This window comes from Borostomias antarcticus (assembly GCF_949987555.1).
Source record: "Borostomias antarcticus genome assembly, chromosome: 6".
Classification (NCBI taxonomy): Eukaryota; Metazoa; Chordata; class Actinopteri; order Stomiiformes; family Stomiidae; genus Borostomias; species Borostomias antarcticus.
Window position 1 is genome coordinate 25,620,095 of NC_140239.1, and position 13,670 is coordinate 25,633,764.

Below are 13,670 nucleotides of genomic sequence, written 5' to 3' on the forward strand. Positions count from 1 at the left end.
CTCAGATAACCAATAGTTTAATTCTCCATCACCTTTTTTAATCATACTGTGCACTTCTCAAGGTTTCATATTTCTGTTTTGGCTGGCACATCTTGCCATGCCTTTGTCCTGAGGCAGGATTTTACAAGGACATGAGGATATATTCAACTTTTTAAATATATATAGGCTATATATATTTTCCACCTGCAGTATTTGAAAAGTCTATAGCCTGGTAGAGGCTGTACAGCAGTTGAAGCCAGAGCTTGTGTTTTGTCGTGGAAAAATAGTTCACAAGCCAAACAACCAAGTTGTCAAAACGGGGAAGAGTTTCCCAGAAAAGTAGTGTTCACACAGTCCAACATATTTTATACTATAAATGGGATACACCCCTTAATGATCAGTTTGTCAATGCAACCATAATATGTATATTTCATCACTGTGGCTCAGGAGGTAGAGCGGGTCTTCCGATGATCATAGGGTCGGTGGTTCGAATCCCAACTCCTCCTGTCCACATGTTGAAGTGTCCTTGGGCAAGACCCCAAATTGCTCCCAATAAGCAGGCTAGCACCTTGCATGGCAGCAGCAGCCACTATTGGTGCGTGAATGGGTGTGTGAATGAGAGGCCATTCATTGTAAAGCACTTTAGATAAAAGCGCTATATAAGTGCAGTCCTTTTACCATTTACTATGAACAATTTGAAGAGTCGTGGTTAACCCGAATTCACCCATAATTTGCTCGTATCCATCACAGGATGATGTGAACACTTAATCAGCCTTCAAACACAAATACCTTTTGTTACAATTCTACCACAGTTTGCATGGAGGGCCAAAACACAGGATGGCTAATGATCCTGACTCTGGGGAGAAGTTTCGCTCAACAACAACAGAGTACTCCCGTGGCGGGCGAATAGCTCTGCTCAGCCAGAGGATATTGGCAGGGATTCCACTGTTCCATGGGCAAAATACTGGAAGTTTATCATCTCAATCTTGGTTCATATCCTCTCTCCCTCTCGTTCTCTCCCTTACAGTTACAAACATACAGACTTCATTCCCTAACAGGAAATGTTGAACATCTATGTTTAATTGAATCTGTCTCATCAATATGAATGAATGGAGTGTGACATTGCCAGAGAATTATTACATCTGTTTCGTGACATTATCTATTTTCTTATTTATCTCTCTGCAGGAAAGATGAGAAGGAGTATGCACTGAAACAAATTGAAGGCACTGGAATATCGATGTCTGCCTGCAGAGAAATTGCTGTGAGTTCCAATATTATTTAAGGGCCTTGAATGTTTATCTTAGTTAAGGGCACTGTGAATGCTGGCTGTATCTGAGATGTAATTAAGTAACCAAACTAACAAAACACTACTATATATACGTTTTTTTGATTGTGAACATTATTGGTTAAAATGGTGTCTTTATTGAAAAAAATACAGATCTTAACTGTAATCAGTTCTTGCAGATAGATAGATAGATAGATAGATAGATAGATAGATAGATAGATAGATAGATAGATAGATAGATAGATAGATAGATAGATAGAAGACGTAAACGTTGAGCTCAACTAGAGACTGAAGACATTTGTCCAAATTTCTTTGCTGAAAGTGGGTGGAAACAATTGAGATTGAAAAAATCCTGCATTGCAGAACCAATCCAACATCTTTAGAGCAGTCCTTCCTAATGGGACCGTTGCTGTGTTGTTTTGTCTTGATTCTCCACTCCAGTTTGTTTGGAGGACATCATTTCCGGTAAGGCGGGTCTTCCACCCTATTGGAGATGTAGGGAGTTGTTTCTGATTGGTAGTGAGTGTCAGTTTTTGGCGATGTTCTAGCGAGGATTTTTGGAGGCGGAGATCTCGAAAGTCTGGCATCGCAAGACTAGTGCTCGTGTGAACCTCTGATGAACATTAGGCAATTCCTGTTTATGTTTGTTAGTTGCTATGAATAGGCATAAACACACACGCACACAAACATCTTCACTTGGCCACACTGTTCCTCTTTGCTCACACAGAGCTGTCACCTTGCATTGCTCAGTTCTACAATTCATTCCCAACTCACTGCTAAACAGAAACAGCACAAGAAGTTGCCTACCCTCAGTACTAGTGCGTCTTATCTGAAACCACTAAGGTGCCCATGTGTTCACAAGGTCCCCACTGCTATCTCCTCCATAAAGCTAGGTAAACGATGACTATATGTACAGCACTGTATGTGCTGCATTTTGCTGTAATTTATGGTTGTCTGTATAATTGTGAACAGTATGCTGTTTTGTGTTTTCTTTTATTCTACCTGGTGTTGAGACCAACAACAAGTTTCCAAACTGGATTGGACACTAAAGTTGTATAGTAACTTATACACAACACTCATTCCCCCAGCTAAGAATGTGGCCCTTGTGGCAGACTGGAGTTTGGTTTCTATACCGGCTACATACCATAGATGTTATACTATACTGTCTGATCCCCGCAGTGCCAGTTGTATGAGCACTGGTCATTTGTAATTAGTTATGTTTGCCAACCATTTCTCTAAACAAACATTTAGGTAGGGGGGGGGGGGTTTAAGGTTTTGGTTTGACTAACTTATTTCCTGAAACAAATATACTTGAGAATAAGCATTGTGCTAGCACTCTACCTTAAGTGAGCATGTATTACTATGTAACTACATAGCAATACATGTAGTAAGAATGTAGTACTGCAATTGCATATGTAACTACATGATATTACAGTTTTGCGGTAAATTATTCATTATTACACATTGATTAAGGTAGGGAGTGCTCTCCAGGGGTTAGGGATGAGGCCTGATGGACACTTCAGGGTTAGGGGTTGCCCACATTGTTAATTGTCAATCGAGTGTCAGCAGACTGGTGAATTTCAAAGCTATCTCCAGCTTCATAGGATCTTGAGGAATGATGAAGGAAGTCTTACGGTGCTGAGTGTTCTTGTAACAAGCTCCTGCTGGATGTCTCGGCTCTGCAGTGCTGCAGAGAAGAACTGGACCGAGTCCATCTGGCTGGGTCTAGTCCAGCTCAGCCAAGTCCCCTGCCTCCACTCCTCACACTGCCCACTCACATCCTGGAAGATTAGACATCTTCCCTAGGTGATCCTGAACACCTCAACCCCACTTAACGCTCACAGATACACTTTTAGTGTTAAGTTATTCTGTATGAAATGAAAGACGACATTACCTTCAATTTCTTTTTTTAACACTGGAGTCTGATCCAAGCTTGATATGATCAGGTTTTTTTCAAAGCATCCGTAAACTGTGGAATGTTATGGCAAACTTTTGATCAGATTGTTCATGACTACAGGGCAAGAAGGGGGGTGTGTGTGCACGTGTTTTAAGATCTGTCTCTTTCTTGTGGTATGTTGTGTTTAAATGCAGTGCATTCATACCTCTGTGGTTTCTTCACTGTTGAGGATTCTTGCCTGTGATAGTCCATAGCCACACCCTGATAGGTGTCAGGCTATCTCCCTCTCTCTCTCTCTCTCTCTCTCTCTCCCTCTCTCTCTCTCTCTCTCTCTCTCTCTCTCTCTCGCTCCACCCTCACAGCTGTTGTTGCACCATGTGATCTCAGATGCTTATTCATTTCCACTGATGAATCTCGTTGTCTTTTATTATTGTCCTTGATTAGCTCTGCGTTGTGTTTTGATTTCAATAAAAGACGGCCCCCCATCTCACACAGTACCACACAGTCCAGTGTCTCCTTTTCAGGTGTATTCCAAATGAATCTCTCCAACACGGGATTTGAGCCTCAGCAAAAGCGGTTTATTCCAGAAGGTTTTATATACAAAAGACGATGGCATGGCCTAATGTACAGTTGACCTCTCTGTATGCTGTCTGGACCCAAATCAAAGCATTGGTCTCGTTGCAACGTTCTTATGTGGTTTGAGTGTCCCCCCCCCCTCGTCTCTTCTCCGATAATATTGTCTCTGGTCTCTTCTGTGGCCTTGTTTTGTCCCATTAACCTACGCCGCCTCGGCGCCCAGGCCTTTATCTCTAACCACAACAATGGTGTTTGGCACAGAGTGTACCAGCCATGGACTGTCTTTATCTCATAAGTCTATGGAAGAGGGACACCGTTGCTTACCGAAAACTCAACGTGACGTGACGTTTTGACTCTTTGCTTAGTGCAGCTGTATCTTTGATTTCACTCACTCTGTGAATTACAGTGTTTTTGTATTTTCTTCAGAGCTGTGACAAATAAATGAATACTTGTTGGATACGCTCATATCAAGTTGTTCTTTTGCCCAGCGGCGCTGATTCAGATTCATGTATCTTGTTAAATTCAGCAATTGCTTTGTGATGACCAGTCCTATTTTACCCGTAGTAACAACTCTCAGGGCGATGTACAGTATAGGAAGGTGTACAGTACACTCTAGGTTTCAGAGCAAACACACAATGCTTCCCATGTGGTTCTGCTTCCCAGGTCCCTTGCAGGAGGCGGGCCTCTCATCGGGGCAGGGGGTCGTGAGGTAGTGCTTAAGGGGGGGGTGGGTACAGCACAGCAGGGCCTGGGGGGAGGGTAGGTAGGAGGTGATCAGTACAGGAGGACCCTCCCCTCCCATCCCCTCCCCAGAGAACGGCATGCAGAGCAGCGCCCGCCTGCTGAATCTGAGAATCTTAGAGCCACCAGAAATTGGTTTCACTGAAAGTCTCCCAGACCGGCTCCGCTTTAACAGAACAATGGGCTCTTTGTGTCCCCCCCCCCCCCCCCCTTATTCAGTTGAGCGAACTGTGCAGCAGAGTTTAGCGTTTGGCATACCACATTCACAACTGGGGGGTGGGAGCTGGGGTAGGAGGGGGCAGCGGGGGTGGATGGTTTTCTCCCATGTGTTATTGGTTTTGTGACTTCAAATGGCTTGAAGATCTTTTTAGTTTTTCCCATGTTGGTGTGTCCCTTCCGAAGTGCACAGTTTCATAACTACTAGAAGTACTAATGTACTTTTTTGATTCAAGGCAACTACTGAGATTATTTTAATCAGGCTTTTGTATCATTGTAGATCATCATGTTAAGTATGTCTGTCCCGTACTTGCTTTGAAAATGAGGACACCTGTAGCTCACTTGTCCCAGACGAGAACCACATGGGACGGCAGGCTGGCCAGTGGGTACAGCATCTGACCAGTGACTGCAAGGTCGCTGGTTCGAGACCGGACCACACCCACACTATTGTAAGTCGCTTTGGATAAATGCGTGTGTTAAATGCATGTAAATGTCTCTGAGCTTGCTGTTTAAACCGGACTTGCATTGAACTTCATCAACTGGACTTCATCAGCCAGATGTGTAATGTAGCCCAGTGAAGCTTCATGTTGAACGTTGCCCTTTAAGCCCCTTGACACAGCATACTATGCTTGGATAATACGGTATAATAATATAATATTAAGATCATTAATAATGATCTTAATAATTAATAATATAATATTAAGATAATTCTCTGGCTGTGATTGTTGATTGTGTACGCTTCTCCAACAAAGACTTGACAAAATGAATGAAGCCCTGTTAAAGAATACTGTACACCTTCTTATTGCTCATTAACCAACAAAGTTTTGAAATGAGTAACAAAATTTTCCTAAGCAAGTAACATTTTACCACAGTATTTCTCCCAGGCCTAGTCTGTGTCTCATCAAATCAAATCAAAGCTTTATTTGTATAGCGCATTTCATACCCAGAGGCAACACAATGCGCTTTACAGAGAACAAGGGAGGTGGGTATACGACCCACCCCTACATATTCCAGAGGGAAGCAAAAAAACAGTAATCACCCGGGGGCCAGATAAGTGAGCTTCCCTGACCCCTCTCAACAAGGCGATTGAGCAAGCTCCTGGAGTATGTTTGTCTACCAGATTAGAACATTTATAAAGCAATACATTACATTAAATTAAATTTTCTGAGTAAGGGAAGCTAAAAAACAACATAGGAGGGACATGGCAAATACTGGTGTGTGTTTGCTATGGCCCAGGCCTAAAGCCAGAAGTGGGCTGGTGTATGTGTGTGTGTGTTAACTAAATGCTACGACATCCACAGCAGACACAGGGGTATCTATCAGACTCAGGGAGGTCTGCTGGTGACAGTGGGGCATCCACTGGACCTGGTTAGAAGCTAGGAGGGAGAGAGAGAGGCACTAGGGAGAGGGAAGGCAGAACAGGGTTAGTAGCACACAGAGCCATAAAAGCAACACGGATATTAAAACAGGCAACCTGGAGCAAGCTCCTGGAATATATTTGTCTAACGGCTAAGAACATTTATAGAGCAATAAATTATATTAAATTACATTTTCAGGGCAAGAAAGGCTAAGAGCATCAGGTCCAGGCCTAAGCCGGATGTGGACTGATGTGTGTCTGTGTGTAGGTGTGTGTGTTAACTAAATACTACAACATCCACAGCTGACACAGGGGTATCAATCGAACTCAGGGTGGTTTGCGGGCAACAGTGAGGCACCACTGGACCTGGTTAGAAGATAGGAGGGAGAGAGAGAGAGGCACTAGGGGAGGCAGAAAACGGTTAGTAGCACGCTGAGCCATTGAAGCAACACAGATGTCAGAACAGAACAAGCCCGTTTCAGGGTAACCTCATCCGAGAATCCAAATAGCACAATACAATGTGACTCCAAGCAGGCCTGTTAGTGTATTGTGCAAGTCTTTTCACCCAGTCTGTTTGGAGGATCTATACCCAACGTGCTGGCCGAGATCTACTGAGTTTTGCTTGACCTACGCTACATGGATTGAAACATTGTTTATGAATTCAGGTAGACCCCCTGAAACAAGTATTATTATGACAAACAATGGCTTTTGTCTAGGTGAAAGACGAGGGTGTTGACCTTATCATAAACCACCATTACTTAATATTATTCTTCTTTGATGAGTAAGTGCTGCACTGCACATTTCCTGTGTTAACTTGTTATTCTGGTTGTGGTTGTCAGAGATGTAGACTGTACAGATCACTGATACTAAGAGACACAACGAAAGGAATGTTATGCTGCCGCATAGTTTCCATGTTGACTGACGACATGTTTTAAATCGTTGCATTGATGAGAAGCTAAAGAAAGATACTGTAAACATACTCCTCCATAAGTTGTGGAGATGTTTTTGAAAGGTTATTTTTAACTGCCCAGTGGGGGACAGTTTGGAAACCTTGCTAGGTGCAAAAGGCTAGTCGCAGTAGTACAGTAAGGCATCTGGTACTGATAGCTCTATGGATCCTGTGAAATGTGGCCAACCAAATAATCCGCAGAGTTCTCAGCATCAGCCTTTAAGTGGTTGCGAGGTTGTGTTTGTCAGCTATTCTAGCTTGTGTCAGCTCTTCTCCCCCTGTATCCTGATAACTGTGCAAACAGACCATATCCTGGTTATGTTTGTTGAGGGAGTTGGTTGACAAGTTCTTCCCCTGTTGCTATGGACAAAATGATAGAATGACTGGGTGTCCATACAGGGGAAAAGCTTTATTAGTTAGTCATGTTGGAGGGTCTGAATTGTGGTTGAATTTGATAAGGCAGATAGTGATTGTGAATTCCTGGGAGAAGCTAGTGATGTTAAGGTTTATAGTGCAAATTCAGATACAATCGTGTTCTATTTCTTTAAGAATATTTTTGATTCGGTGCGTTCCTAGTCTGGTGCATTCTGTCCTGCCCAGGACCTGCGTCAGGTCGTCCATTTTGATGAAGACTACGCTACACTAATCCTCCGGGGAGCCGCAGGCCAGGGTTTCTTAACATTACAGCTTTTAGCATTGTCAGCAGGATCGGTGTGACACTGAATAACACAGCAAATGGCTGCTACAGAGCAGAATGCTTGCCTTGCCAATTGCCAGCAGCTCGCCGTTCAGTCTCAGGGAAAAGCTTGGCATGCATCTCTCTTTCTCTCTCTCTCTCACTCTCTCTCTCTCTGTCTCTCTCTACAGACAAACAGAGGCTTGTTGTTTCTCTGTGTCCAGTAGTGTCTCAATTCAAAACACGGCAGCTGGCTGTAGATTTATCGACCCAGCGCTCTGGAGCCACCTCAGAGATTCCATGTCATTAATCAGAGCTCTGCAACACAACGTAGGGCGACGCCATTTCTCCTCTGCTTCCTCTCACTCTCTTATCCCTGCCGCTTGGACAAAGATGCATTGTGGGACTTGCATGCATTGTGTTTAACATACTATAGGCTGTCCCATGACAATACCATTACATATTTTATACATATGGCTATTTGATGATTTCTGGAAAACCAGCCCGTCGTTTGCAATTTAATTTACACATTTGCTGACATACAACAGGTACACTGTCATATGCATGAAATATTTTAATTGATTTGTCTGTCATGGTCCAACTTATGTGGTTTTCACTCCAGGACTAGGCTCATTTTGGATTCAGGAATCTGCCCCTCAAATGTTATGTGACGCCCAGTGACCTGGAAGCAGATTCAAGTCTTGTGTGCCCTCTTTAAAGGTGTATTGGCTGCCCTGGTCGGAGTCTGGCTTAGCTGTGAGTGTTGGAACCTGGCCAGCGAGCACTCTGCATGTGAGACTGTGTAAAAGCATGACCCACTTTTCTCAGAACAGGGACAAGCGGCCTGTTCTTTTATTCTACACAAACATTGAGAGGCTTGTGCAAGGGTTTGTATTTTGATGGAATTTTAAAATTAATTTGCCATTTACTTTACCTTGTTACTGTTCTGGATGGACATAGTAAACTCAAAAAAAGATTTGCATTGTACTGTACATTGAACCAATGTGATAGTGAGTGGCATTGGGATGTATAGGCTTAACTCACATTGATGTTGGATTGATTACATTAAGAGCTCTATGTTTTATGGATTAAGCATAGTGGCTAGTTATCTGACAAGAGATCAGATAACAAGCAATTATCAATTTGCCAGCAGCACAGACAAGCTGTGATTGTCAGAGTGAAAGCCGATTGGCAATGTGGAGCAGAAAATAGAATTCCTGTGTCCACTGAGGATAGAGAGTCGCGGTCATAATGCAGAGAGGCAACTCAACTGAATTCCTAAACACACTCTTGGCCAAAAGGTCAGTGGATATCTGGACCTCGGCTTGTTCCCACTTGTAGAACGTTAGGGGGGAATAAGCAGCTTTGTGTCAAAGTGGAGAGATTACCCTAAATGGAAAGTTTAGCCAAGAATCCAGAGCCATTATCAAGGCCTATTCAGTGCTGTAGATGTACATTGTTTTGTACCTGTGGAGAAACGCACAGCAGGTGATGTTTCACCAGTAAGATTGAGATGGGTTTTACCTACAGTATCAGTTAACCTTCAGCATGTGTGTAAAAACTGCATCTCATCCTTAGGCATTGAAGAAGATAAATTATAGATATGAAGATATCCCTGTAGGTTTGATGGGCAAGAGTTTAGTCTGTGACAAAAACAGCCATTTTCGAGTGATTTTAACACAAACTTGCAGGTTGCCCAATCAAAATACAAAGATACTTTCAGAGACAGTTTTCTTTAAACAAGCTGTGAGCACACACATCGCCTTATCTTGGTGAATAACCATCCCTTTGACATATTTCTGGGCGTACGGCCAAGGTTGCCTTCAAGGTTGCCTTCATTAAACTTATCTGTGGTGCTCGTCGCATTCAAATAAGCAACTCTTACTATTATTTAACTGCTTTGGGTGCACAGAACCAATTCAATGCAGAAAAAAAACATGGCAGCCTCATTCTTCTTCAATAAGGCTTTAGTGCACAGTACACAGAGAGACAGCTGTCACTGTCCAGCTCACAGTGTGTGTTTCTGTTTGTGCTTGCATGTGTGTAGTTATGGTTGGATGATCGGTATGGCCCTTAGGGTGCCTAGTGGTGCCATAAAGCTGGACAGTTTCCCCATGCGTCCTGGAAAACCTGGAAGACAGGTGACCATTTTCCAAACACATGGAAAATGAGAGAAAAAGTAAAATGTCCTGCAAAGTCGACTATTGTCCTGGAGAATTATTGGACGAGAGTATTTTGAATAGGCTGCCATCAGCTATGTTGTGGAAACTCTGTGAACACACCCCCAGGTCATGTCGCATGGTAGCACATGCAGTAGGCTAGCCCATGCAGGTCGAAACTCCAAAGGTTGGCCTACATTATCCTTCAAATGTAAATATTACTCACAAAAAGGCAGGTCCAGGCTTAATGTTACAAGGGCACTGACCCCCCCCACCCCCTAGAGCCGCATATGCCCCCAACAAGCCTGGACAACGCACAGTAGTGTTGGGTCTCCTACTTCTGTGCCAAAAAATGCAACATTTTGTTCTCCCTTTTTTGCACGTGCATGAAGGATGTCCTGGAAAATGCTGCGTAGAACGCAGAGTTCTGCCTGTGAGCCCTGGGCTCATTAGCACAATGTCCCGTCATAGCTGGAGGATTAGCCTGCGATTAAACACCAGCCTCAATACTCCTTTCTCTCTTTCTTCCCCTCCGCCCAAAGGCCAAGTCAAACATGCTCCGCACCATCACAGTGTTGCTCCGCCTCCTCCCCGCTGTCGCTAAGCCCCTCCCACTCCCGGAGCGCTGCTCTGCCTGGAGGCAGGACTGGGAGACACAGGTCGCGTGGGCGTGTGCGGACAGCACAGTCCGATGCAGAATGCAGAGAGCCACGCCCTCCCTGGTAACTGTGTCTGTGCAGATAGCCGGACACTGAAATTACAGCCCTAGTGTCCTGTGAGCCACCTCCCTGCATTCCATGTTGAGTATAAGGTGTCTCTTGGATCAAGATCACAAGGGGCCGCTGGCTGTATTTTTCCGTAGATTTCGTGTCAGGTGACACACGCAGAGTAATAATGTAGCCATACGGATGAATAATTCATTCGGTGGATAGCTGTATTATGAAGCTGCTTCATGCTCTTTCCTCCACTGGCTGCCCACCAACATTGTTAGCCTCGCTGAAGGGCGCCATTGATTACAGATTCAGGGCTGGTTTGCTCGACAAAGAAGGGGGCTATCAAATGACAGCGTGAAAAAGCTGAACATCTGGGCGTCAAAAGAGATGTCAGTCAATAAGAGCTCTAGAGCTGTTAGATCTGATGACCGGATGCTCCTGAAGGTCACACGGCCGGGGACGGCGACGACGGGAGATCGGGCCTTCGCAGCGGCGGCGCCTCGTCTGCGGAACGACCTTCCCTCCAACATCGAATCCGTCCGCACCCGAGAGACCTTTAAGACCAGGCTCAAAAGCCCCATTACATTTCTGAGGCTAATTCGTGAGGTAGTTTTAAATGTGTATGTTATTTAGTGTGCGTCTAGTTATGTTCCTGTTTCATGTGAATGCTCGTCTTATGTGCCCTATCTCCCCCTCTTTTCTCCCATTTTCGGGGTCTGTGCCCCAGGCAGTTGTAACAAACTGTAGTTGGGTGCATTGACTAAGAGGCGTACTGCAGGGTAGTGTGTAGGGCAGGGTTTAAAAAATCGATTAATCGATTCTGAATCTATTCTGAATCAAATGATTCAGAATCGATTCATGAATCCCAAAATCAATCTTTTATTTAATGAATGAATGAATAAATGAAGGAATGAATAGTTCATTAATTCATTCAATGATTCATTACTTCATTCATTTTTGGAAATCAGTTTCGATACCCAGCCGTAGTATTGATGTGTTGCATAACTTGGCAGTCATGTAATTAAGGTTACAGCTCAAAAAAACAGGTTTTAGTAACACTAACTGAATCGATATTGAATCGAATTGAATCGAAGCGAATTCACCTTGTGAATCGGAATCTAATAGATTCTTGAAATTCGAATCGATACCCAGCCCTAGTAGTGTGTGGATGGAATGCTGTAGGGCTCTTCACCACAGCTGAGCAGGAGGCCTCTGAGCCGCTATGGCGGCGCTGAAACATCTGCCCATTAGTGCAGTATGCGGTATGTGGTGCAGAGTGCACTTATTGTGAGGGGGGTGGGGGGGGGGACTCTTGCCCCGATGGTCCGCTAATGGTGCTGCTGTTCGGGTCTGAGTGGGCCGATCGGATCTCTCCTTCGTGTGATTAGCGCTGTGCTGATAATGAGTTCAGAGGAAACAAACCCTGCAATCTGCAATTTCCTGATTTCTTCTCTGAAATTGAACGATGTTGAGTGAGTCCGTATGCTGCAGACGGAGCCCCGTACTGTACGCGGCGGCTGATGTAATCTGAGATATTTTACAAACTACAAAACTGTTCTTCCTGATACAGCCTGTTGCCAGATTCCTGGTGGATGGGTGCCAGGTTCTTGGTGGATGGTTGCCAGGTTCAATCTGCCCTTTCAAGTTAGTCGAAATGTGTCGTTTGACTAATGATTCCTCTCATCTATTCCAGCTGCTGCGAGAGTTGAAACACCCCAACGTGATTGCCCTGCAAAAAGTGTTCCTGTCTCACAGCGACAGGAAGGTGTGGCTCCTCTTTGACTATGCCGAGCATGACCTCTGGGTGAGTGTACAAATTCAACACGTGCGATGGCCGGTCCACATCATTGCTTTATGTAGTACAATGTGTCACCGGGGTACGCTTACCTTTTGACGGTGTGTGCCGCAGGATTTTGACAGTGGTGTCTCTTTCCCCCCCTTTCAGCACATCATCAAGTTCCACCGGGCCTCCAAGGCCAATAAGAAGCCCATGCAGCTGCCCCGAGGGATGGTCAAATCACTCCTGTATCAGATTCTGGATGGGATCCATTACCTCCATGCCAACTGGGTGCTCCATCGCGATCTGGTCAGTAAAGTGGCTGTGTCCCCTTACAGACAGACATACACACACACACACACACACACACACACTCACACACCCAAACACACAGGCGCACACCCCCCTGCACCTACTCGTGCCCACTTCCTTTTCAAATGATGAGCCGTTATAGCCATATTTTACTGTAAATCCACCATGGCCGGCACTAAGGTCAAGGAGGTTTTGACCAGTTGAGGTCACAGTAGCGCCCAGCAGGGCCCCACACACAGCGCGTACAGTAGTCTGGGAGTAGGTGGCACTGGCACTGAAATTCGCTTATTTGTACATTTTCTTTCACGACACATCACGTTCACCAAGAGGAGTTTGATATTTTCATTCCTCCAGGCCCTTGGCTGCGTTAGCATTCCTACTACCCCCTCCAACACCATGTAGCATTCCTACTACCCCCTCCAACACCATGTAGCATTCCTACTACCCCCTCCAACACCATGTAGCATTCCTACTACCCCCTCCAACACCATGTAGCATTCCTACTACCCCCTCCAACAACATGTAGCATTCCTACTACCTCCTCCAACACCATATTTCTATGAGACTCTCTCCCCTGCAGGTTTCCCACAGTGCTTGCCTGGAACCCCACAGACCTTCTGCACTGGGTCTCTCACACTCTCATCTGCCCCTCTGACATCGCAGAGAGAGAGGGCCGTTTGTTCCTTGAGAATAGAATGATTTGCCACATTAAACTGAGATTCTCGCTGCGGTGTAGGTATGTAGCTCCTCTACATATGTGGGGCGTTGCCAGATTAGTTTCATTCCGGATAATGCCCATCAGCCCGGATGAATGAGTGAGTGAGTGAGCGAATGAATGGATGAAAGTATTTGCTAGCTACATGTTCACTCGATGTCCATAGCTGATCAGTGTTTACTTGTACAGTACTGTGGTAAAATGGTAAATGGACTGCACTTATATAGCTTTTATCCAAAACACTTTTCTTGGCCTCTCATTCACCCATTCACGCAGACATTCACACACCAATGGCGGCAGCTGCCAAGCAAGGTGCTA

General features: G+C 44.8%; 1 protein-coding gene across 2 annotated transcripts in view; it reads left to right on the forward strand.

Moving 5' to 3' along the window:
* Positions 1 to 13,670, forward strand: part of cdk19 (cyclin dependent kinase 19) — a gene marked incomplete at both ends in the record, with an annotated part of 34,319 nt that overhangs the window by 1,722 nt on the left and 18,927 nt on the right. For both annotated transcript variants that reach the window (XM_084440308.1, XM_084440307.1), the window contains 3 exons: positions 1,165 to 1,240; positions 12,242 to 12,352; positions 12,494 to 12,634. In XM_084440308.1, the coding sequence (XP_084296434.1) occupies positions 1,165 to 1,240; positions 12,242 to 12,352; positions 12,494 to 12,634 (328 nt within the window). The remainder of the gene's footprint in view (positions 1 to 1,164; positions 1,241 to 12,241; positions 12,353 to 12,493; positions 12,635 to 13,670) is intronic.